The sequence below is a fragment of the Ipomoea triloba genome, chromosome 1, assembly GCF_003576645.1.
Source record: "Ipomoea triloba cultivar NCNSP0323 chromosome 1, ASM357664v1".
In the NCBI taxonomy this organism is placed as follows: domain Eukaryota; kingdom Viridiplantae; phylum Streptophyta; class Magnoliopsida; order Solanales; family Convolvulaceae; genus Ipomoea; species Ipomoea triloba.
Window position 1 is genome coordinate 34,533,326 of NC_044916.1, and position 22,637 is coordinate 34,555,962.

Sequence of the window (22,637 nt, forward strand, 5' to 3'; positions counted from 1 at the left end):
TTTTTTTTTTTTTTTTTTTTGAAAAAAAAATAAAAATCTCCGTATTTATTTGTGTCTCCCCGACTTCAACTCTTTTCAGTCCACTCCCAGCCGCTCTATGCTGACTGGGTCATCATCTCCTTGATGATCGACCTTTTCAATCCATTTTCACTTGTTAACATCTAGGGTTTTGAATTACTGTCCAAATTTGTGCTTACAATTTCTTTGATAAAGTTATACTCCGTATTTATTTGTAATTATACTTTATTGATCAATTGTATAATACATTTGAGAAAATTTTTTTGTGAGTTGGAGAAATTCTCGAAAGAGATGGAGCTTACATCAGAGCCTTCATCATGCTCTTGCCTCTGCGGCCAGCGGTTTCCGCCGGGGTTCAGGTTCCAACCTACGGACGAGGAACTGGCCGTATACTACTTGAAGAGAAAGATCTGCCGCCGGCCAATCATGCTCGACGTCATAGGCGAGACTGACGTATACAAGCGGGAGCCAGAAGAACTTCCTGGTATAGCTTTTTTCTCATTGCCTATCTATCAATTGTTGTTATAAGGCCGTTGACTGTGCGTTTTTCATGATTCCGTGTATTTTCGCTTTAGTTATGATGATATCTTCTTTATGGATGATTGATAGATGTTTTTGTGGTTTTCTAATTTCTGCTGTTACATATGAATATTTGGTCGTTATTTTCACTGTCATTGCTTGATATTTGTCTAGATTTTTTTTTTTCTTTTCTTCGTTTGTTTGATGTTTTCTGATACTAGTGATGGACTGATGGATGAAGTTCTCTGCTCAAATGTCATGTTTATGATTTCTAACTGTACATGATGAAGTTAATGATGCTATATTGAGTTGATCTGATGATTTTCATGGGTCATTATGTCTCCATGATATAGAAAGGTTTGGTCTGTTTGTAATATTTTGATTCATTTGAAATACAGTGAGATATGGAACTATTAAATTTCAACTCTGATCTAGTGTATGAAAGCTAGAGTAAGAAACAAGCTATAATACCAATATATGTGGTTACATGTATCTATACACTTTGATTGATCTAATGGAGTTAACAAAATTGTTGCAGTGTATTTCAGGGTAAAACTTGCTCAAATCTTTGTTAAGTTGATGGCTATCTCCTTTTAAATCTTCTTAAGTTCTCGTGAATAGCAATTGACAACCATTATTTTGCAACTTTAGTTGTATGCACTTTATTGACTGTTTTCTCAACTTTAAATTGCAGAGTTGTCAAAGTTGAAGACTGGTGATAGGCAGTGGTTCTTCTTTAGCCCCAGAGATCGGAGGTATCCGAATGGAGCCAGGTCAAACAGAGCAACTAAGCAGGGGTTTTGGAAAGTAACGGGAAGGGATCGCATAATTACGTCCAATTCTCGTAATGTTGGTGTTAAGAAGACCCTGGTCTTTCATAAAGGTCGGACACCTAAAGGTCGGACACCTACTACTAAACCTGATCGTACTGATTGGGTGATGTATGAGTATACAATGGATGAAGAGGAGCTAAAAAGGTGTCCTGCACAAGACTACTATGCACTATGTAGAATCTTTAAGAAGAGTGGGATAGGCCCCAAGAACGGGGAGCAATATGGTGCACCTTTTAGGGAGGAGGATTGGCCTGATGATGACTGCTTGACTGTTAACCCCCTTGTTGAGCAAGAAAAATATACAAATCAGGTCAATGATGTTGGTAATGTTGAAAGTCCAATACCTAATGATTTCGGAATCCCTTTATTTAATATTGAAGAACTCCATCCTACCATACCACACAATGTGCAAGCAAACTTTGATGCGACACAGTGTAGCACTTCGCAGCCACAATTGCCAGAGGCTCCTGAGTTCAGATCTGCTCCAGTGTATAATGGGTTGAATCCTCAAATGTTGGAGGAGGATTACCTGGAAGCTTTTCTGGAGGTGGATGACCTTGGTGGTGCAGAACCCAGCATTAATAACTTTAATAAGCCAGGGAAATTTATGGAAATTCAGCAATACGGATATGATATGGGAACAAGAGAGGCAAGACACCCCAATCAACCATATGTAAACAGTGCTGAAAATGGCATGGTAAACCCTGTCTCTACTTATTTCAGTGATAATCATGAAACCATGAACAGCCAGCAGTCTTATTTCAGTGATAATCATGAAACCATGAACAGCCAGCAGTTGTATTTCAGTGATAATCATGAAACCATGAACAGCCAGCAGTTGTTTTTGAACGAGGACAATGAAGGCAGCAATCAACTGTGGTCTCCTGATCAAAGGTGGAACAATGTGCAAGCAAACTTTGATGTGACACAGTGTAGCACTTCGCAACCACAATTACCAGAGGCTCCTGAGTTCAGATCTGCTCCAGTCTATAATGGGTTGAATCCTCAAATGTTGGAGGAGGATTACCTGGAAGATTTTCTGGAGGTGGATGACCTTGCTGGTGCAGAACCCAGCATTAATAACTTTAATAAGCCAGGGGAAATTATGGAAATTCAGCAATACGGATATGATATGGGAACAAGAGAGGCAAGACATCCCAATCAACCATATGTAAACAGTGCTGAAAATGGCATGGTAAACCCTGTCTCTACTTATTTCAGTGATAATCATGAAACCATGAACAGCCAGCAGTCTTATTTCAGTGATAATCATGAAACCATGAACAGCCAGCAGTTGTATTTCAGTGATAATCATGAAACCATGAACAGCCAGCAGTTGTTTTTGAACGAGGACAATGAAGGCAGCAATCAACTGTGGTCTCCTGATCAAAGGTGGAACAATGTGCAAGCAAACTTTGATGTGACACAGTGTAGCACTTCGCAACCACAATTACCAGAGGCTCCTGAGTTCAGATCTGCTCCAGTCTATAATGGGTTGAATCCTCAAATGTTGGAGGAGGATTACCTGGAAGATTTTCTGGAGGTGGATGACCTTGCTGGTGCAGAACCCAGCATTAATAACTTTAATAAGCCAGGGGAAATTATGGAAATTCAGCAATACGGATATGATATGGGAACAAGAGAGGCAAGACATCCCAATCAACCATATGTAAACAGTGCTGAAAATGGCATGGTAAACCCTGTCTCTACTTATTTCAGTGATAATCATGAAACCATGAACAGCCAGCAGTCTTATTTCAGTGATAATCATGAAACCATGAACAGCCAGCAGTTGTATTTCAGTGATAATCATGAAACCATGAACAGCCAGCAGTTGTATTTGAACGAGGACAATGAAGGCAGCAACCGACTGTGGTCTCCTGATCAAAGGTGCAACATCGCGACCCCAGCTGAAGCAAATCATGAGGTCTTCCATCCAGCAACTTTAGGTACTGAAATTGTTTTCAACATCAATAATTTCACTCTTCCTTTGTATCACAGTACCAATGATATAATGCTTTAAAGATTTATTGCAACTCTATATATGTTTGCTGACTTTGAGCTGTTGGACAGATGGATGGTATGGCACAACCATGTCATCTTCCAAATGGCGAGAACTCTTTTGCCCAAGTGGAAATGGGGGAGTTTGAGCCAACTTTAAGAGCTCTTCTGCTAATGTGTTGGTGTTACGATATTTGTCTAATTCCACTGAGTTTTGGCATTTATAGGTGTAGTTTATGATAGTCATTCCTTGAATGATCATCCTAAGGGGACAAATTCAAATCAAATCACCAGAGAGGATGGTGCCACAAACTCGAGGTTCTCTTCTGCTCTATGGGGCAGTCTGGAATCAATACCAGCCACTCCTGCTTCAGCTGCCGAAAGTCCTCCTGCTGATTTGGCATTTGAGCAAACGTCTAGAAGATCAAGGGTAATTGCCAGAAACATGAATAATGCATCAAGAGTAATTGCCAGAAACATGAATAATGCATCAGATAATACTTCGAGAAATTCAGGCAAATCAATGAGTGGCTTTTTATGTGTATTCGTACTAGGAGTGTTGTGTGCTGCTATGTTATGGGTATTGCTAGGAACTTCGTCATTGACATATGGGGGATGTTCCTTCCTGAATTTATAAATTGGAAAATTCTGTTATGCTTTGGCAGCTTGGTGAAATCAATGGCAACTAGAAGGAAAAATGGATACACACCCAGTATTGATTGGAAAACCCCCACAAATCCTGCGTATAAATGTATACTAGGTATTAGAAAAGAGTCCTTAATCAATCTGCACGTAGACATTTGCGTTTCAATGGATCATGTAGTAAGATGAATTTTTTATACAAATTTATTTTTAATATACTATAAATTTTGTTTTTGATGTATTACATGATCATTTTAACATGCACTAAAATGAACTAGTATCAAAATAAAACAGATCTACTAAAAATAAACTAGTAATACACTAAAAATGTATATATAAATATTAAAAATGGACATATATTACGCTCAATCATTATTGTGTGGATCGTGGTCCATACAATTATGTGGGTCATAATTTAAAAATACATTATTTTAACTCATAAAATACATTATTCTAACACACAAAATGTATTTTTTTAACTCATAAAATAGATTATCTTACCTCATAAATTTAATTATACAAACATATAAAGTATATTATGCATGATTCTAACTCATAAAATATATTATTCTACTATCATATGTCATTTACAAGAAAAAATATGATTTATCAGAAAAAATATTGGATTCCAGGTGACCTACTATCATATGTCATTTATTTGTTTTTGGGTTTTATTGATCCAAAATAAAATGTTAATATATTTAATTGCAACTTTAAAAAATTTAGGTACCTAATTGACTTTTTAGGTAAAATTTGAGACTTTGTAAGTTGATTCATAAAATATAACCCATAACAAAATATCCTGAAAATTTTTTCGAATTTCTTCGAATTTCTTCCAACGGTTGTTTGCATTAAATATCCTGAAATTGTTTTCGAATTTCTATTCGGCATTAACTATATAAATGCATGTTTTCAAAAAAAAAAAAAACTATATAAATGCACATGCCACATCCACTCAGGCGGGCGATCTCACGGAGTTCCAAGATCTCCTCTGTTTTCTTGGCCAGAACCCTAAATGGATTTTAGTTCGAAACTCTTTTCTCTTTTCTTCTTTGCAACTAACTGTGTAGTGTCAAAGACATAAGCTAGCAAGTACAAGTTCTTCTCCCTCAAGTAAACATTATTTGTTCAAATATCATCAACTTTCTATTTTCACATTTTGCAGTTACGGATAAACTCTACAAAATCTAATGATCGGTCACCTTCTGGGCGCAGATGGTGCTGTAGAGGCTATGATGGGATTTACAGGATAGAAAAATGTTCGCGCAAAGTTGGAATTCAGGTAGATGACTTTGATGAATTGTGTCTTTAGTCTTTTTGGAGGGTGGGGTATGTCATGTACTGTCATAATGTCTGTTTTTTACTATGTAGGGATTCAAAGTTTGTTGGTATATTTTTGTACGATGTGATAATGAACCTGCTCTGTGGACAAGGTATGTTATACCATCAATGTTTACTTTCTCCAAAATTGATTTTATGTTGTACTGAACTTCTAGTTTGATTGTAAACCTTGAGAGGGGGGATTTGATTTGAATATTGGAGTGGGAATTATAATCTGTATGCAAAATTTAGGAGTGGCAATAAGTTTAGCACACCTTAACCTGTGCTATCTGAATTTTGCCTGGTATCCACACCTCTTGTTCAAATACTAATTCTTCCTTACCCAAAATCAGCCAACAAGAGAACACATGAGATCTCTGTTCTTGTCTGAGCATCTCTTAACAAATCGTATGCATGTCCTAGTTGTGATTGTTTTCTCTTTCCCAATTTAAGATGTCCCCTGCTTATGTTATGCAGGAGGAAAAAGGTTGCTGGCTTTGGAAAACACCACCAACAGCAAGTAGAATGGTTAGCTTTGAATGCGATGAAGATGGAAATGTTGTGAAGAAAGCTAGAAGCAAGAAAAAACAAGTATCTGTGAAGGAAAGGCTCCTAAAGGGTACACTTTCTAAGGTTTCTTTGCATACCAGATTCTGTTAGTTCATATTTTTTTTGGCTACCTATCCAATTCTAAGTGCTGTTGTATTTTGACAGTGGTGAATTTGTTGTGGTAAACAAACATCTTCTTCATGACCTAACTGAAGAAGATGAATCTGTGCAGAAAATCCCTGAAATTCCTGACTAGTTTAAATTAATCTACCAGTAATTTTCGCATCCAGTTTATTTCAAATTATTCCCTCCATTCATTGGCTAATACAGAGTATAATGTACTCATGTCAGGTCTGTGTGGGAGATCAAGCAAAGGACTTTGGTTGATATGGCTGCTGATCGTGGATTGTATCCTTTGCTCGAGGTATGTTGTGGTTTCTTATCTTCCTTTATTACTTATTATTTATTTTTTTGGTTTTGGGCTGGGAAGATGGGACAGTGGAATAGGTCACTTAAAAGAGGTGTTTTCTTTAATACAGTTGATTGTATATTTGTATATGATGTTATGCTTTGTATAATTGATATGGTTGAACTGAAGGCTAAGTAGGAGGTAGAATGTAAAGAAAGAAATTGCCCACCTTCTGACTGGTAAAATGATTGATCAATTGGCCCAAGAGATTTTTCTATACACTGTTTCTCATCATGATTTACTGGTGATTTTTGGAGATCGGGAGCAAGATATTTTTGACTCTGGTGACAGTAAAGGTTTAAGCAGACAGTACAGGTTATTATTATTAATTTTTAGTTTTCAAACATGTGTCTGGAAAAAAGAAGGAAAGAGAGGAGGTTTATAGCTAACAATTTTGTTTTTTTGCAGGTAGGAACATTGGAGTCTGGTGGGCTTGTCTAAATGGCAAGCTCATGGGATGTAGATAATTTTTGCAGGCTGCTGAAGGCTATATGAGGTAGAGAAATGCTGTGAGTTTAACAGATGTGAGAGGAGCTGGTCTGGATAATGAGGTGTGCAGGTTTTGGGCCTGGGCAGTGCAGTCTGAAAGCAGGGGATTGGACAGCTCTTGGCTGATTTTCATGAGGTTGGGCATTTATTTTGAGAATGAATCTTGTTTGTACTGTGATGGTAGATGTAGCAGATAAGGGTGAAAGAGGGCTGGGGTGACTTGCATTCGGGTAGGTTCTTATATCATAAGCTGATGGTCTTCCCCTTTGCCTATTTAATTATGCTGAATATGAATCTTGCATAGCGCACACACTGAGATGGGAGTGTTTGGAGGATTGGATTTGTGGATTGGAAAAAATGAGTGAATGTTGTTGGTAGATAATGGAAAGAAAGGAAGGATGAATAAAGGAAAAAAAAAAGAGAGAAAAAGAAGTGAATAAAGATGATTAAAAGGAAGGAAGATAAAGAAAGGGAGGGTGGTGTGAGTATTGTGATGCCATTGCTTAGCATAGCAGGTCATAAAGGCTCCCTTCGGTCAAAATGCAAAGTTCTGTACAAGGGGGGTTGACCTGGATGTTAAGGGTGTTGGGTGAGGGAGCCATTGCTTGTGCTTATTGGCTATGTGTCCCCCGGTGGTTAAAACAATAGTAGGTAAAACGGTCTAGCCCCAACTCAACAAAAGAGATATTATATAAGTAAATTTGCCCTGATACCAAAAAATTAATAGCAATATGGTATCAGAGCTTAGCTTTTTTTTTTTCTATGTTTATTTTTAAAAGAAAAACAACAAAAAAAAAACTTTATTTAAAAAAAATAAAGTATAAAACAAGGGTAGGTAAAACGTTATAGCCTCAATTCAACAAAAGAGATATTATATAAGTAAATTTGTTTTGATACCAAAAAATTAATATCAATATAGTATCAGAGCTTAGCTTTTTCCGTCCGCCATTAACTGAACGGAGTGCTAATAAAGACAAAAGTCGATGTATACTAATGCAGTTGAGCACTATTAGTACGTGTAAGAAGTTATGTCCGCCATTATTTAACCACCATCACATTAGTAACCACAACGAAATGGGACTAACCTGCGCACCCAACCAAGCACCACATCGGCTCTGCCAGTGCTTTTCAACATGTTGCTCTCAATTTTTCTGGTATAAATAGATTACTCCACTAGGTTATTAGAGATTTCAATGTCATTTTTCTAACATTGTACTGACTAGAACATAGTATCTTTGCTCGAGGATATTCACATCAAGTATTGTCTGGAATAAGCAAAGGTTGAGAAGGATTGGAGTAATAAGTAGGTAAATGTTGTGGATTCTTATATTCCTTTAAGTTATTATTTTTTTGTGTTTATTTTGTTTTTGGTTGGGAAAAAGGGTAGGTAAATAGTGTGATTTCTTATCTTTCTTTATAAGTTATTATTATTTTTTGTTTATTTTATTTTAGGTTGGGAAGGAGGGGAAATGGAATAGATCACTTAAAAGTGTTTTCTTCAATCCATTTGATTGTATATTTGTATATGATATTGGTCCCTCTGAAATTGTATAATTTTTTTCTAATTTTATTGGTTATTTTTAGAGATTGGCATGCATCAAGATTTTTTATTTTTACTCTGGCACTCCCTCTTCTTTCAGGAACCTCATATGTATGAACAACTCGAACCTTCATTGTACTCCTAGTATTTAAAGGTGAAATTTCACGAGAAAGAATGTAGAGTGGATACATTTTGCGCTGAGATGTAATTTCGAACTATGACTATGATCGTATACGGGAGGTGTGTTTGAAGCCAACACATGTATTTATAAGAACGCAAATCTCTTTCTCGGAAACGATTATGCCGATTCATTAATTGACGTGTATTTAAGTATAATCCTCTATTAGTTTTTATGAATGTGGATACTGAATATCTATGAAAAATGCAAAGCCGGTATTTTAAAACTGTCATAATTAATATACTTTAATCTAATGTAACCAATCACTCTTGGGATATGAAAAAGAGCATACTTTATACACCCTTTTCAAATATACACAGTGACACTTTTCCTGTAATGTATAAAGTTGTAGGGCGGGAAAAATATTACCAATTTATTTTCCAAATGTAATAATTATACTATCAAATGTAACACTAAATTAGGAATAAAATATTTATTACTTATATGAGAAAATGTAATACTTTCATCAAAAGTATTACATTTTTCTTTATAAAGTCCAACATTACTTATAAGGAAAAATATAATAATTTTAATTAAAAAAAATAGTTTTACATCAAAATATAAAAGTATTACATTTACAGATTTACTCGAACTAATCCGTTTCACGGATGAAAAATCATGAGACAATTTCATACAAGTGTTTTAATTATAGTATTATACTTTAAGAAAATGGTGAAGCAATAAAGCATCACTCCTACTAAATTAATTAATGATTAAAATAAAATACCTGTTATTTAAAGAAAAAATTAAATAAATAACCTGTTCGCTGACTAATCCATCCTTGATTCTTCTCTCTCTTTGGAATTTTCTCGCCCTAGCCCATATTGACTAACCAATAAGATATATTAAAATGCCAACTTAGTCCAAACTCCATACCCTCACCAAAACTTATCATAATTGTACCTTACACCTTACAATATGTAAAGAAAAAACACTGATATTCTCTTATTCAGCCTTTGACTTTACATTTTTAAAAAAATTATACAATATCAATTGATATTGATTTTTTAAATCTAATATCAAGATAATTCTATATACAATCAGGGCAATTAAGCATACCATTTGTAGTTGTATTTGGTAAAAAAATACTGATACTCATGTTTAAAAAAAATACTTATCAATACATTTTTGGTTGAATTCATTATACTATGTATTTTAAATGTGATTTAATTTATCTCTCATGCTTAATGTATAAGTTATTAGACAAGAACATAATTTATTCCATATTATACACTATCAAACAATGATAACAAATTTTTCTTATCATAAAAAAATACTTTGAACAAAATTAAAACTAACAAAAAAATAATATTACATTTATTCTCACTTTCTACCTCACTTTCTTTTCAATTACTCTTTATAAAAATAGCATGTTCTTATTGATTATGATTAACAAATAGGAGTTGTTATACCATGGACTGGGTCCCCTTGCAAGATGGACTCTAATCTTGAACTGCGTATTTTTAGTGTTATGAATTTTTATAATATAAATTGTGTTTTTAAGTCAAAACACAAATGACGTATGTTAACATTATGTGTTCATAGTATACAAATAGTAAATTTTTAAAAAGTAAATTGTGAACATTCAGAATTCAAATTCACATTGCAAGATAAACCCGAGTCCACGTAATAATTTAAGAATAAATAGTGACTAGTGAGTCATTATTTTTAATTATTCACGTGTCTATACCTAATAAAATTTATACATATATACACACTTGTGTGAGACCGTCTCACGGATCCTTATTCGTGAGACGAGTCGGGTCGGATGGAAGCGACATGCAAATGTCATACTTATATGTGCAAATGTCATATTTATATGCTCAAATATAATAATTAATAATACAATTTTTGTTACTTATAAGAGAAAAAGTAATACATTTTTCATGTTGACAAGTGGCCCTTACTTATAAGGGCAAATATAGCACTTTTGAGAAAAAATGTAATACTTTTAAATCGAAATGTAAAAATATTGTATTTTCTCTTAAAAGTATTACATTTACCGTTATAAGTAACAAAAATTTTATTCCTGATTAGTATTAAATTTGAACATATAAGTATGACATTTGTGCACATAAGTAGTACATTTGTGTCTTGACCCGATCCGATCCGACCGTCTCACGGTGAGACGGTCTCACACAAGTTTTTGTCATTATCATTTTGCAAATAAAATTTGTTCTTACAGCCTCCGAGGGCGTAGGGTCCATAGCCAGGTTCCACGAACCTTCTCGGCAAAGTCAAATTACATTTTACCCCTTTAGTCTCTCTACAATATTTTGACTACTAAACCACGGCGACTGCTGTTAGTCACTTATTAGTCCACAGCCTCCCGCGTTCGGGTTATCATCAACCCGACGATCATTTCTTCTCTCCCAATTCATCCTCGTTTCACTTCTCAACCTCTAGGGTTTCCGATCACTTTCTAGCTTTTAATATTTTTACCTGATTATCTTACTTTTTATTTATTTATTTATTAAAAGTATTTGTTGATTATTTCTCGTTTATTTTGAGCACAAAATTTTGTGGATTGGAAAATATGGTGATGGAGGTGAAGATTACATCAAACTCGTCATCATCGGCTTCCCTTTCCGACCAGAGGTTCCCGCCGGGGTTTAGGTTTCATCCTACGGATGAGGAGCTGGTGTTGTATTACTTGAAGAGGAAGATCTGCCACAAGAAGCTGCTGCTTGACGCCATCTGCGAGACGGATGTATACAAGTGGGACCCCGAGGACTTGCCTGGTATTGCTCTTTCTCTGATTCTCTGTCTATCTATTGTATGGCTGTTGATTGGTTTTATCATGTGCGTTTCGCTTGGACTAGTGTGTTGATTTTGACTTTTTTGAGATAGCTTGGTGATTTTCTGTTTGGATGGTATATTGGTGTTTGATGAAGCGTTTTATTGTTTTGTTTTGTGAAGTAAGGTTTGCTTTGTCTGTTATTTGCAGCTTTGCTTGCTATATGTCTGGATTCTTTTGTGGTCTAATGTTTTCATGATCGATTTGTTGATTTCATTTCGGTGGATTTGGCTATTACCGTAGTTGATTTATATATGGCTTGAATGAAACTGTAAACAATTGAAAGTCAACTATGGTATATAGAGCTGATCTGCATCTTTAGATGTGCCATCATGGTTTCCTTTTTCTGGAGTTAATTTGGTTGACTGACTAGGTGTGTTTAAAGCGTTGTCTAGTTGACTCACGTGAATTTTACAGAACTTGATTTGGCTGTAATGCTAAATTTGCATTTGGTGTTTATCCTTTTATCCCTGACCTATAAATAAATATCTTTTTGGAATTGCAAGTGAGGAAGAAATTAGAGATGGAGATCTTAATTAATTGAGGCCTAGAAGAAACTTTTTTTTTTTTGGGACAGATGGAATAGCTAGTTATTTTTATGCATGTTAATTTATTTAGAACACATTTGAGTATAATTGTCTAATTTGAAAAAGTCAGAAACTAGTTACCACTCTAAAAAATTTATACTAATGTACATACAGTGGGTAATTATATTGGAATTTGTATGTTCTTCATCATTTTTGGGAGAAACCACCCTCCCATATCATATAGTTTAGCAATCTTGTTTCAAATATTTTCATTAATAACAATTCATGGCCTATATTTCATGATTCAAGTTGATCAATTATGTTTTTTCTTTTTTTTGCCCACTTAGTTAACTAATTTCTGAAATTTCCAAAATGCAGAGTTGTCAAAGTTGAAAACTGGCGACAGGCAATGGTTCTTCTTTAGCCCCAGGGATCGCAAGTATCCAAATGGAGCCAGGTCTAATAGAGCAACCAAGCATGGCTATTGGAAAGCTACTGGAAAGGATCGTAGCATTACATGCAACTCTCGTGCTGTAGGTGTTAAGAAGACCCTGGTCTTTTATAAAGGTCGGGCGCCAACTGGGGTACGAACAGATTGGGTGATGCATGAGTACACACTGGATGAAGAGGAATTCAGAAGATGTGATTGTGCACGGGACTACTATGCACTTTACAAGGTCTTTAAGAAGAGTGGGGCTGGCCCCAAGAATGGGGAGCAATATGGAGCACCTTTTAAAGAAGAGGAATGGGATGATGATGAATATTTGGACCCCAACTGCTCTGTTGACCAGAAGAAATCTACAAATCCAGTGAATGATATTCAACCAACTGAAAACCCAAAACCTAATGTTCCATTCCAGTACCCAAAAGATGATCTTGAGGGATTCCTGAACCATATTGGAAATGAGCCTCCACCACTTATGCAACCACTCTCTATTGATTACAGTTATGACATGGAGCACCTTATAGGTGAGGAGGATAGTGAAAGTACTTTGCTGGATCTATCCTCAAGGGAGCTTAATGTGACCGAGCAAACTGCCTTGCAACAATACTATATGCAGGCAAGCTTTGAAGTGACAGAATCTGGCACATCGCAGCCGCTGTTGCATGAAGCATCTGAGGTCACATCTTCTGCTGTCTGTAATGAGCAAACTCAAGCTGTGGAAGAGGATTTCCTTGAAGACTTTCTGGAGATGGATGATCTTCTTAGTACAGAACCCGATATCCATAAATTTAATATGCCAGTGGAGAAATCGGACACTCAACTGCTTAATGATTTTGATGGGTTGAGTGAATTTGACCTGTATCAAGATGCAGCAATGTTTTTTCATGACGTGGGGACAAGTGAAGGGGGCCAGGCTGCTGAATCATATGTGAACAATGTTCTCAATGGCACTGTAAACCAGGCCTCCACATACTTCAGTGATTATCCTGAAATTGTGAACGGCCAGCAGTTGTATTTCAATGAGAGCAATGAAGTGAGCGATCAACTGTGGATGCATGACCAGAGTTCTGACATCTTTATCCCTGATGACATAAATCAGGGGGGCATCCCTTCAGGTACTGAAATTGTTGCAAGCAACAATATTTGCACTTTTTCCTGGCTGTCACCATACTGATGATATAACATTATATTATGCTTTATAAATTTAGTGCAAACTGTATTTATGTTGACTGACTTTAAGGAGCTCTTGGACAGATGGATGGCATGTGACCATGTCATCTTCAGATGGCAAGAACTCTTTTGCCCAAGTGGAAATGGGAGAGTTTGAGCCAAGTTGAAGAGCTCTTCTGCTAATGTGTTGGTGTTATGATTTTTTTTCTCTTGTTGTTTAGGGTCTTATTTTGATCAGTTTTGGTATGTATAGGTGTGGGTTATGATAATAATTTCATGAATCATCCTGCCGGAGCAAACCCAATCCAGACCGCCAGACAGGATGATGCTACAAACTCAAGCTTATCTTCTTCTCTATGGGCCTTAGTGGAATCTATACCAACCACTCCTGCTTCAGCTGCAGAAAGTGCTTTGGTTAATAAGGCCTTTGAGCGAATGTCTAGCTTTAGACGATTAAGATTAAAAGCCATAAACATGAATGTTGCTGCAGGTGCAACTTCAAGGAGTGCAAGCAAATCTAGGAGAGGAATCCTTTGTTTTTCTTTACTTGGAGTGTTGTGTGCTATCTTATGGGTGTTCATAGGGACATCTTTTTGTGTCATGGGCAGATGTGTATCTTCATGAATTTGTAAATAGGAAGTATTGCAGTTAGCATTTAGCTTTCTGCACCGCAATTAATGGCTAATATAGAGTAATGAAATGTTGATCTAATTGATCACAAAACCTCTTGAATGCGTTTCACTTCTGCCGTTCTCTTCTCTATTAATCATATTCCAACATTTGGAGGTCAGCATGTCATAATTTTAGTATATTAAAAATGTATTTTTACGATTCACACAGTATTATATGGATCATGATTCACATAATAATGGAATCAAATTAGTCACTGGACTACACCAAAAAATGCAATTAGGTCATCCAACTAAAAAAACATGCAATTAACCCCTGAACAAGCCAAAATCTTGCAATTAGGTCAAAAGTGACTGGTTATTCAGGTTAACCGCTGACGTGGCAGTTAACATTTAATAAATTATTTTCTTTTATTAATTTTAAATATTATAAAATTTGAAAAAAAAAAACAAAAAAAAACCACCCAACCGCTCCCATCCCGCCGCCCAGAGACAAAGTGTAGGCGCACTTCATCACCCGCCGGCAAACTTCGTCTGCACATGGTTATTGTCGAAACATCTCCTCAGCTCCTCTCCATTCATCATGATGAAATTAAAGAAGAAAAAACAAAACCAATATTTGAAAGAATGTGTATTGTGTTGTGAGGAATGATACTGGGTCATCTAGTTTTGAAGAATTTGCAGGGGATGATTGGCTCAAAATCTTCTTATGTGTTCCTGAAAAGAATTCGAATACTAAATGGGGTTCTCAACTTCTAAGGCGTCTCTCCACCGCAGAGTCCACAACTGGGGTTGAAAAGTCTTATGCCTAACAAGTAGTCGTTTCCGTTGGTGGCAAGAAGTTCAAGCTATTCCCTTTAGCTGGAAGATGACAGCACGGTGGTCTCTGGACACGAAGATGACAGCACGGTGGTCTCTGGACACATAAAGATCGTGATTTTACACCTGCACTTTGGGGCAACACTCTTCCACAAAACATGTTTTAATCACATTAAAATTAGATTTATTAATTCGATTGGTAGATCGCGCTAATTCAGATTGATTAAAACTTTTATTCATTTTCCAGAGAATATGAACAGGCTGCTCAGAATTTGGAAATGTGATGTTGCAAGCGACAGAGAATATGAACAGGCTACTCAACAAGCTGAGACTCATCAACCCCACACAATTGAAAGCCATAGGAAGACAAAGTCCACAAATTAAAGGCTTTGGCCGGAGACCATGTGCAGACGTCGCCGATCGGAGATGAAGTGCGTATGCACTTTGTCTCCTATGAGCGATGACAGGGGATGGGTGAAGCGTGTTTTTTTTTTTTTTTTTTTAAATAATATTTAAAATTAATAAAAGAAAATAATTTTTTAAATGTTAACCGCCACATCAGCAGGTAACCTGAATAACCAATCACTTTTGACCTAATTGCAAGATTTTGGCTTGTTCAGGGGTTAATTGCATGTTTTTTAAGTTGGATGACCTAATTGCATTTTTGGGTGTAGTTCAATAGCTAATTTGACCCTTATTCCCATAATAATTTACCGTCATTGCTTCTAGTCTTACTGGCAAACACCTAAATATATGTAAATAAAAGTAAAATACAATCACTTTTTCAAAAAAAAGAAAAAAAAAATACAATTGCTTTGCCACTGAGAATATATGTTAGAATGTGAAGCGGGGGATGAATGCCATCGTCCCTAAATGCGGATTGCGTCCAAGAGCCAATACTGATCCTTTCAGTGGAAAACTCAAAATTTGTTACTTGCCCACACTGTTGAAGTTGGAAAAGCGTTCTCAACTTAAAAAATAAATAAATAAATAAAATGCCAAGATCAGCAACGTGGGCAACTCTGGTTGTTTTCACATTCTATCTTCCCTCCTCCGTGGTGCACAGGTGATTATTTCATCTACTCGTAGAATCATCTCAGCAGCCTCGGTTGCAGAGAGCAGCACTGCCTGTTTTACTTTGAATGCTTCAGATATCCCCAGCTCTGCCATGTCTCCAACCTGCAATCGTACAAAGACTCAAAACTAAACGAGACCAAGGCAAACAGGGCAGTAAAATCCTTTGAATATGACATGATACTCACAGATCCGGAGATGACATCAATCCCTGCAGTACATCCATCTGTGTGGTGTTCAGCACGGAGTTGAGCAATAAGTTCAGCACTGTCCAAACCAGCATTCTCCGCAATAGTTGTTGGAATGGCCAAAAGCGCACGGGAGAAAGCTTCAATTGCATGAGATCTTTTCCCGGGAGTCTTCTTAGCCAGCTCATCAACTGCCTTTGCCATCACCATTTCAGGCCAGCCACCGCCATGTAGTACCCTGCTGTCATTCACTGTCTGAGACAGCACACACAAAGCATCATGCAGCGATCTTTCAGCTTCATCCAGTACATGAGGGCTGCCAAAGAATTAGGGAAAAGGTTTACTAATTGCATGAATCAAAATTATCAACCATAGAAGATCAATAAATTGCATAACATACACAGATAACCATACAGATGCACTAAATCAGGATTAAGGGAAAAATGTCACGAAGTCAAACGAGGATAATAATGAAGTTATTCTATACTTGTTAAGTAATAATGTATACACAAGGGAATCGGAAAACAAAGTTAACTGCCAAATACCTTGCACCCCTCAGGACAATTGTACATGCCTGACCCATGTCGACCCCAGAAAAGTGGATCAACTTGTCTTCACCAATCATGATTTCCTCAATAAGTTTACAGTGTCCCAGCTTAACTGATTCTGGATTATCAAAGGTGGATGCAATCTCACCACCTGTGACTAAAGCCAGACGCTCAATGCCATCAAAATCAGCATGTTCTATAGCAAGAATCCCAGCATCAGCAAAAAGTTCCTCTGGGAAGTTATAGATCAGCTGTCTGTTAACAAAACAGTTTATTCCATGGCTGATAATCTTTTGCACTTTCTCCTTCATTTTTTCCTTTTCAGCAGCTTCTAGCTCAGCAACTTTTGCCATGGAGTCAACACGAACACGTGCACCATAAATCTTTACTTTATCTGTATCCATTGCAGTATTAGCCACCAGGATTTTTGCATTTTCAATTCTTTTAGGTTGGCCAAGACCAATTTTCTTGTCCAGAATAAACCTACAAATAAAAACATATATTTAAAAGAAAATTATAAAGTTTGTTTGCCAACAACAAAATACAGAGGAAAGGCTGGTGAAAGAAAACACAGAAGTGCATAATAAAAAGTTAAAATATTTTAGAATCAAACTAAGGTCTGGCTTAAATGCCTACAACTATTTTGTACCGAGCATAAGGATATGAAAGCTATAAGCAATTCTTGCACTTAAGGGCACAGATACATGAACACCAAGATCATACAAAGTTCTTAACTTTTAGCTTTTATGAACAGAAGTTCAAGCCACTAGCAACCAGTTAAACAGGTACTACTCCAAGGTGAAAAGTTTATCAACTAAAATTCTGCAAACTGTAGATGCCACCAACATACATGAATTAATAGGAACTATTTAACAGTAAGAATAATATTTCTGAACATTTTAAAGATTAGACGACCAACCCCTCATCTAAGAACGAATCCGTAAGTGAACCTCCAGGCTTTTTAATAATCTGGATTGATTCGAGGTTGGTGCTGCCCTGTCACATTGAACCAAACAATCAAACAAATTTAAACTTCAAGCTACTAAAACAAAATTAAGTGAAGAATCATATCATTTTTATGTTTTAAAATAAACTGTAGAAATAATATTAACAAGTATGAAAGGGTGAATAGAAAAACATTTAAATATAAGAGAGACAAAAACACATATTTTTACACTGTGAGAGAGAAAGATGGTAGGTGAACACACTAAAAAAGACTTGTGTTTTAGATGACATCTTAGGCCAAATAAATAGTTGGAACCTCCAGCCTTCATCAGTAAGAGAAAGAGATTTGGTGACTTACAAGAAAATTAAAATAAGCAGAAGGACTATATACCTTCAACCTCATAACAGCATCGACGGCAAGCTTTGCAAAATGGTCCTTATCTTGAGACAAAATCTTGGAACTCAAAGTAGTCATTGCAATTTTCATCAAGTCTGATCTGAATTTCTCTGCATCACCCAGCAGCATCACAGAACAAACTTGTCAATAAAATTTTGAAAACCATGAAGAGAAATTATCAACATAAATAGTACTTAACCACGCCATAGCATGACCAATTAATCCATGATTCCATGTTCATGCTTATTTTGAATTGTCACAGATCATTGAAAACAAATCATCAATTGGATAGATAGCAATAAAACAATGAAGAAATATACTCGATTTTAATTCACATCATAACTCAAGCATATATACCTGCATCCTGTCTATTATCTACAACTTTCTCTAACAATGCATTGCGTGCACATTCAGCTGCCATCCGAAAACCTACAGTTAAAAGATAAAAATAAATAAAAGATGTATCAACTAAGCATACAACATTACAACCTGATTTAAAGGGCTTTGCAATGAATCAATGATGCATTGAACACACCTGAAATAATTATCATAGGATGAATCTTTGAATTTACAAGCTTTTCTGCCTCCCTCAAAAGTTCCCCAGCCAAAACAACTACTGAAGTTGTCCCATCACCGACCTCATCATCTTGGACTTTTGAGATGTCTAACAAAATCATTAAGGTTCTTGACAAATAATAGAAAAATCAACATTACTCTTCTCTAGTTCTCTACGTTTTTGCACCGTTCAACCTTTAACAGTATGATCTCTGTCACTTTTCTAATTTGGTCCCTTTCCCAGGAGGCCAGGAGCCACTAGGAACGTAGAGGAGTCTCGGAAGTCCACTTCAATTTGAAAATTCATAATGGATTAATGACACCATAAAGGCATAAACAATCCCTCTAAATTAAAAGGATTTGATTTACATTAGCAATACAAAGACCAGTGAGGCTAAAAGTTTTCCAGCAAAATGACTAACAGCAATCAGAAAACAGCAAGATTAAGGATACCAACAAGAACTTTAGCAGCTGGGTTATCTATATGGAGGGACTTTAGGATGGTTGCACCATCATTTGTAACTGTAACACTGTGACCCCTGCCAGTTGATTGTAAAATCTTGTCCTGTTAAACAAAAACAAACAGCAAGAATTTAAACCAAACTTTAACATCTTGTTTGAAACTATCAAACGAAAATTGGAAATGAATTTTTACCATTCCTTTTGGCCCTAAGGTTGTCTTCACCAAATCAGCAATTGCCATTGCCCCCACAAAGGATGCCTAAAATCAGGGATAGAAAAGCAGATATAAGTCACACTAGGAAAACAAGTAATACCTACAGCCGGCAAGAAAATTAAAGCACAATATCTGAGAGAAATCTACAAACATAGAAACAGCACATCCATGATCCATCTCCTTATTTCCTATGGAAGAGTCTATCAGGAAGCCAGATTGGGCATGCATCTAGTCAATAACAGGAAACCGTGTAAACCAATGCACAAATCTTATGCCTCATGTAGTTCCTGATTTAATCATCTCTACCAGTTTTCTGTAGTATTCTCTACGATCACCCACTTCTTCTCTCCCCAAGATCCCAACTTGTAATTTTTTAAGTGAATGTTCAACACTAAAATATTTTATGATTTTTTTTTGGTATAGTAATTCTTCTACTTCCTTAAAAGATTAGACTTATGACAGAAGCTCTACAACATTTCCTTAATCAATTTACATCTAAACTGTAAAACTACGTTTTGGAATGTGAGAAACTGATATCAGTTGTCAAGTATGATCCTCATTTAGCAAACATTACAACAATTGTAAAGTCATTTCATGAGTAACCTTAAGAAAAAGTCATAGGACTCATGAACTACGAGTTTTAACCAATTGCGTTGTCAGAGCATCTCGTCCTACATAAATTTAAAAATAAAGGGATTCAAAGATTAGTTTGTTAACATAAAACTTACCATTCGAGCTCGCTCGCCCTTTTCTTCGGAAGCTTCATCTTTCAAAATTTTACCAACCTTCGGGAAAATAAAAATAGATCAAAATGTACAAATAATCAGAAAAAATAAAAAGGAGATAAACGCAATATTAATGTGGCATTTAAAATGTAGCATACCGCCATGGGAATCCAAGCACTGAGAGATGAAGGTGGAGGGAAGCGGGGATTTTAGGTTAATCTGTTGAATCGCTGTGGTTGTAATTTGTAAAACGTAAATTGAAATAGGCGTGTAATTTCCTTAGTTCATTAAGGGTAAAGTTGTCTTGTAACAAAGTATAGGCCCATCTCCCGGCCCGCACTGTCTTTCCTTGTTTTGGATTTACATGCGCCCATTGGGCATTGCGCCCCTTTCCTGGAGTTCTACTACACATACTCCCAAATGACAAATTATTGTGTGGACCATAATAAAATGTACATTTTAATGTACTAAATGTACATTATTTTTGTATTGAATGTACATTATTTTTATACTATAAAGATAATGTACATTCAGTACACAAATAATGTACATCCCCTGAATATAATGTACATTATTTTTATACTGAATATATATTATTTTTATATTGAATGTGCATTATTTGATAGTATGGTCCACACACAGCTATGTGGACCATGGTCCACACAATAATGATTGTTCCCAAATTTTACTTCCTTACTTATACTTCCTGAAGTGGCAAACAGAGATTGATTATTTTCATCATGTGAACCCACAGAAATGTGTCTACATCAAAAGCATACAAATTGAGAGTATAAAATGGGAGTATATCAAGTATTTTCCATTTCGGAATTGGACATACAAATATTTTTATTTTTTTTTGTAATTTTTGTATACTCATAATCACTATTTGAGAATATGTACTAAATTGACTTATTACTTCGTGCCTTCATAAGTAATCTCTTTATCGGATATCACGCTTGAGGCAACCATTAGCTGCATTCTTGAAATTAAAAGGCCAAGAAATTCATCGTTGATGGTTTCCATGTTTATGCTAAGGTCTACTGCAACTACAAAGGCATTCTTGATGGCCCGGTTGTGGACGTTGTGTAAATTCCTCGATCTTCCAACGAACATACATGCCAATTGGGCTATCTTGGCTGCTCAAAAGAATAAACACTTGCTGATAGAGAAGCTCGTGCCACTCAACGCAAAGGAATTTAATATAATCATGTGAATCTAACTAGATGCAACTTAAATTTTATATAACACCGTCTTATATGAGATATTCAATATTTTTTTGTGGATAAGTTTTAAAGTGGAGAAATTTGTGTTGCAAAAGCAGTTGTGAGTTATACTAAAAGTACTGTCGTCAATCACCATGTAATTTGATGACATCTCGTTTACCATTCTAAATGAGTGGTCATAGGTTTAAACTTTGGAGTTGAAAATGTTTGAGAAAGTATAAAACATATACTACATTGTAAAGAATTATAAATATTAAAAAAAAAAAAAAAAGTAAGCAGTTGTATGCCCTGCCTTTACTCATCTTTTCATTATGATTTTCAATCTTTAATATTATAATCTTCTCAATTATACTATTTCCACAGTCTTCTTTGTAGTAAAAAATATTTGCCCTTCAAATTTTTATAATTGAAATTATTCACCGTTCTAATGATTAAAACTTAAAAAAAGTATTCAAAAAAAAAAAAACTTTAAAAAGTAAAGTTTCAAGTAATCACGTGTCCTTTTTAAAATTAATTTTATTTTGTTTTTACTTCTGCCCATACCTTGCATGGGCGAGACATTATTTGCATGAATTCGCGTGGCTTTATTAAAATTCTATATCAAATATTATATCTTGTTGATGATATTACATAAATTTATATTTTGTTGTTGATAGATTTAAGTAACTCGGGGTCCGAACTAATAAATCCCATAGATAATAGGAAATAGTAAATGGATAAGGAAGATGAATAAAGGAGCTATTACAAGATAATGTAATGTTATTACAATAGTCTATTAGGACAATGAGTGAGAATATGATGTCTAAACAAGACAAAAATAATGCTTTTATATTGACAAGTCACTTAATCGCATCCGCAAAAAAGAGGGTTTGTTATAACCAACTTGAACCGCGCGACACGAGACCTCCTTTGACCGAGTCCCAATATCGGCTTGGGGTCTGCAACCCAACCGAGGTCCAAAGTGTAGACCCGGGTTAGGCACCAGCCACGACCTAAGGCCAAAACGAGGTCCAAGGGGTTAGCACCAGCCATGACGTAAGCCCACCCGAGGCCACATAGTGCCGACCCGGGGTCGATATTCGAGCCGTGGCCTAAACGGAGCTTGCTCTCAGGTCCGGGTTTGCTCGGGTCTTCCTCGCTCCACTCCTCCAGTAGGACCACCCAACATCATATTCACAACATATTCGCATATACTGTTCTACATATAGTGTTCTACATACCTTACTCGTCCACTTTCTCTTGGCCTTCCAATTTTCTTCGTACGCTTTCAACTCTTCTTCTAGTCGCTTTTCCTTCGTCCACTGTTAGATTAGAAATTAAAACCTTAAATTGGGTAGTAGGGATGTTGTCGCGACTAGGAT

The 22,637-nt window shown here is 36.0% G+C and overlaps 3 protein-coding genes across 4 annotated transcripts; 2 read left to right on the forward strand and 1 right to left on the reverse strand.

Moving 5' to 3' along the window:
* The first annotated feature begins 83 nt into the window (after window positions 1–83).
* LOC116032466 (NAC domain-containing protein 17-like) lies at window positions 84–4,231 on the forward strand. 2 transcript variants are annotated; one of them, XM_031275046.1, is made up of 6 exons: window positions 84–502; window positions 1,232–2,085; window positions 2,170–2,606; window positions 2,691–3,081; window positions 3,166–3,319; window positions 3,599–4,231. In XM_031275046.1, exons 1-6 carry the CDS (start codon window positions 310–312, stop codon window positions 4,006–4,008), a joined length of 2,439 nt encoding a protein of 812 aa, XP_031130906.1. In that variant the 5' UTR covers window positions 84–309; the 3' UTR covers window positions 4,009–4,231. The 2 variants fall into 2 exon arrangements, with proteins under 2 accessions (XP_031130906.1, XP_031130914.1); XM_031275054.1 differs by having other exon boundaries at window positions 2,170–2,583; window positions 2,668–3,081.
* Window positions 4,232–10,861: 6,630 nt separating this feature from the next.
* On the forward strand, window positions 10,862–14,287 carry LOC116030391 (NAC domain-containing protein 17-like). Its single transcript, XM_031272628.1, has 3 exons — window positions 10,862–11,299; window positions 12,261–13,442; window positions 13,751–14,287. The coding sequence occupies exons 1-3, from the start codon at window positions 11,095–11,097 to the stop codon at window positions 14,119–14,121; spliced, it is 1,758 nt and encodes a 585-aa protein (XP_031128488.1). The 5' UTR covers window positions 10,862–11,094; the 3' UTR covers window positions 14,122–14,287.
* Window positions 14,288–15,699: 1,412 nt separating this feature from the next.
* Window positions 15,700–20,258, reverse strand: LOC116020287 (T-complex protein 1 subunit beta). The gene is made up of 11 exons (XM_031260771.1): window positions 20,212–20,258; window positions 20,057–20,113; window positions 19,308–19,373; window positions 19,106–19,217; window positions 18,633–18,761; window positions 18,455–18,526; window positions 18,092–18,207; window positions 17,675–17,751; window positions 16,753–17,238; window positions 16,208–16,523; window positions 15,700–16,124 (listed from the first exon to the last, which is right to left on the reverse strand). The coding sequence occupies exons 1-11, from the start codon at window positions 20,215–20,217 to the stop codon at window positions 15,978–15,980; spliced, it is 1,584 nt and encodes a 527-aa protein (XP_031116631.1). The 5' UTR covers window positions 20,218–20,258; the 3' UTR covers window positions 15,700–15,977.
* Between the last annotated feature and the right edge of the window lie 2,379 nt (window positions 20,259–22,637).

Bases quoted from the DNA above. Each gene is read 5' to 3' on its own strand.
- LOC116032466 (XM_031275046.1), top strand. From the start codon at position 310: ATGGAGCTTACATCAGAGCCTTCATCATGCTCTTGCCTCTGCGGCCAG. The intron at 2,086-2,169 runs TATTTCAGTGAT...AGCCAGCAGTTG, and splicing joins TGGTAAACCCTGTCTCTACT to TATTTCAGTGATAATCATGA. The intron at 2,607-2,690 runs CATGAACAGCCA...TAATCATGAAAC, and splicing joins TTCAGTGATAATCATGAAAC to CATGAACAGCCAGCAGTTGT.
- LOC116020287 (XM_031260771.1), bottom strand. The intron at 17,752-18,091 runs GTATATAGTCCT...TCAATGTGACAG, and splicing joins ATGCTGTTATGAGGTTGAAG to GGCAGCACCAACCTCGAATC. The intron at 16,524-16,752 runs GTATTTGGCAGT...ATTCTTTGGCAG, and splicing joins ATTGTCCTGAGGGGTGCAAG to CCCTCATGTACTGGATGAAG.
- LOC116030391 (XM_031272628.1), top strand. From the start codon at position 11,095: ATGGTGATGGAGGTGAAGATTACATCAAACTCGTCATCATCGGCTTCC. The intron at 11,300-12,260 runs GTATTGCTCTTT...TCCAAAATGCAG, and splicing joins GGACCCCGAGGACTTGCCTG to AGTTGTCAAAGTTGAAAACT. The intron at 13,443-13,750 runs GTACTGAAATTG...TGGTATGTATAG, and splicing joins TCAGGGGGGCATCCCTTCAG to GTGTGGGTTATGATAATAAT.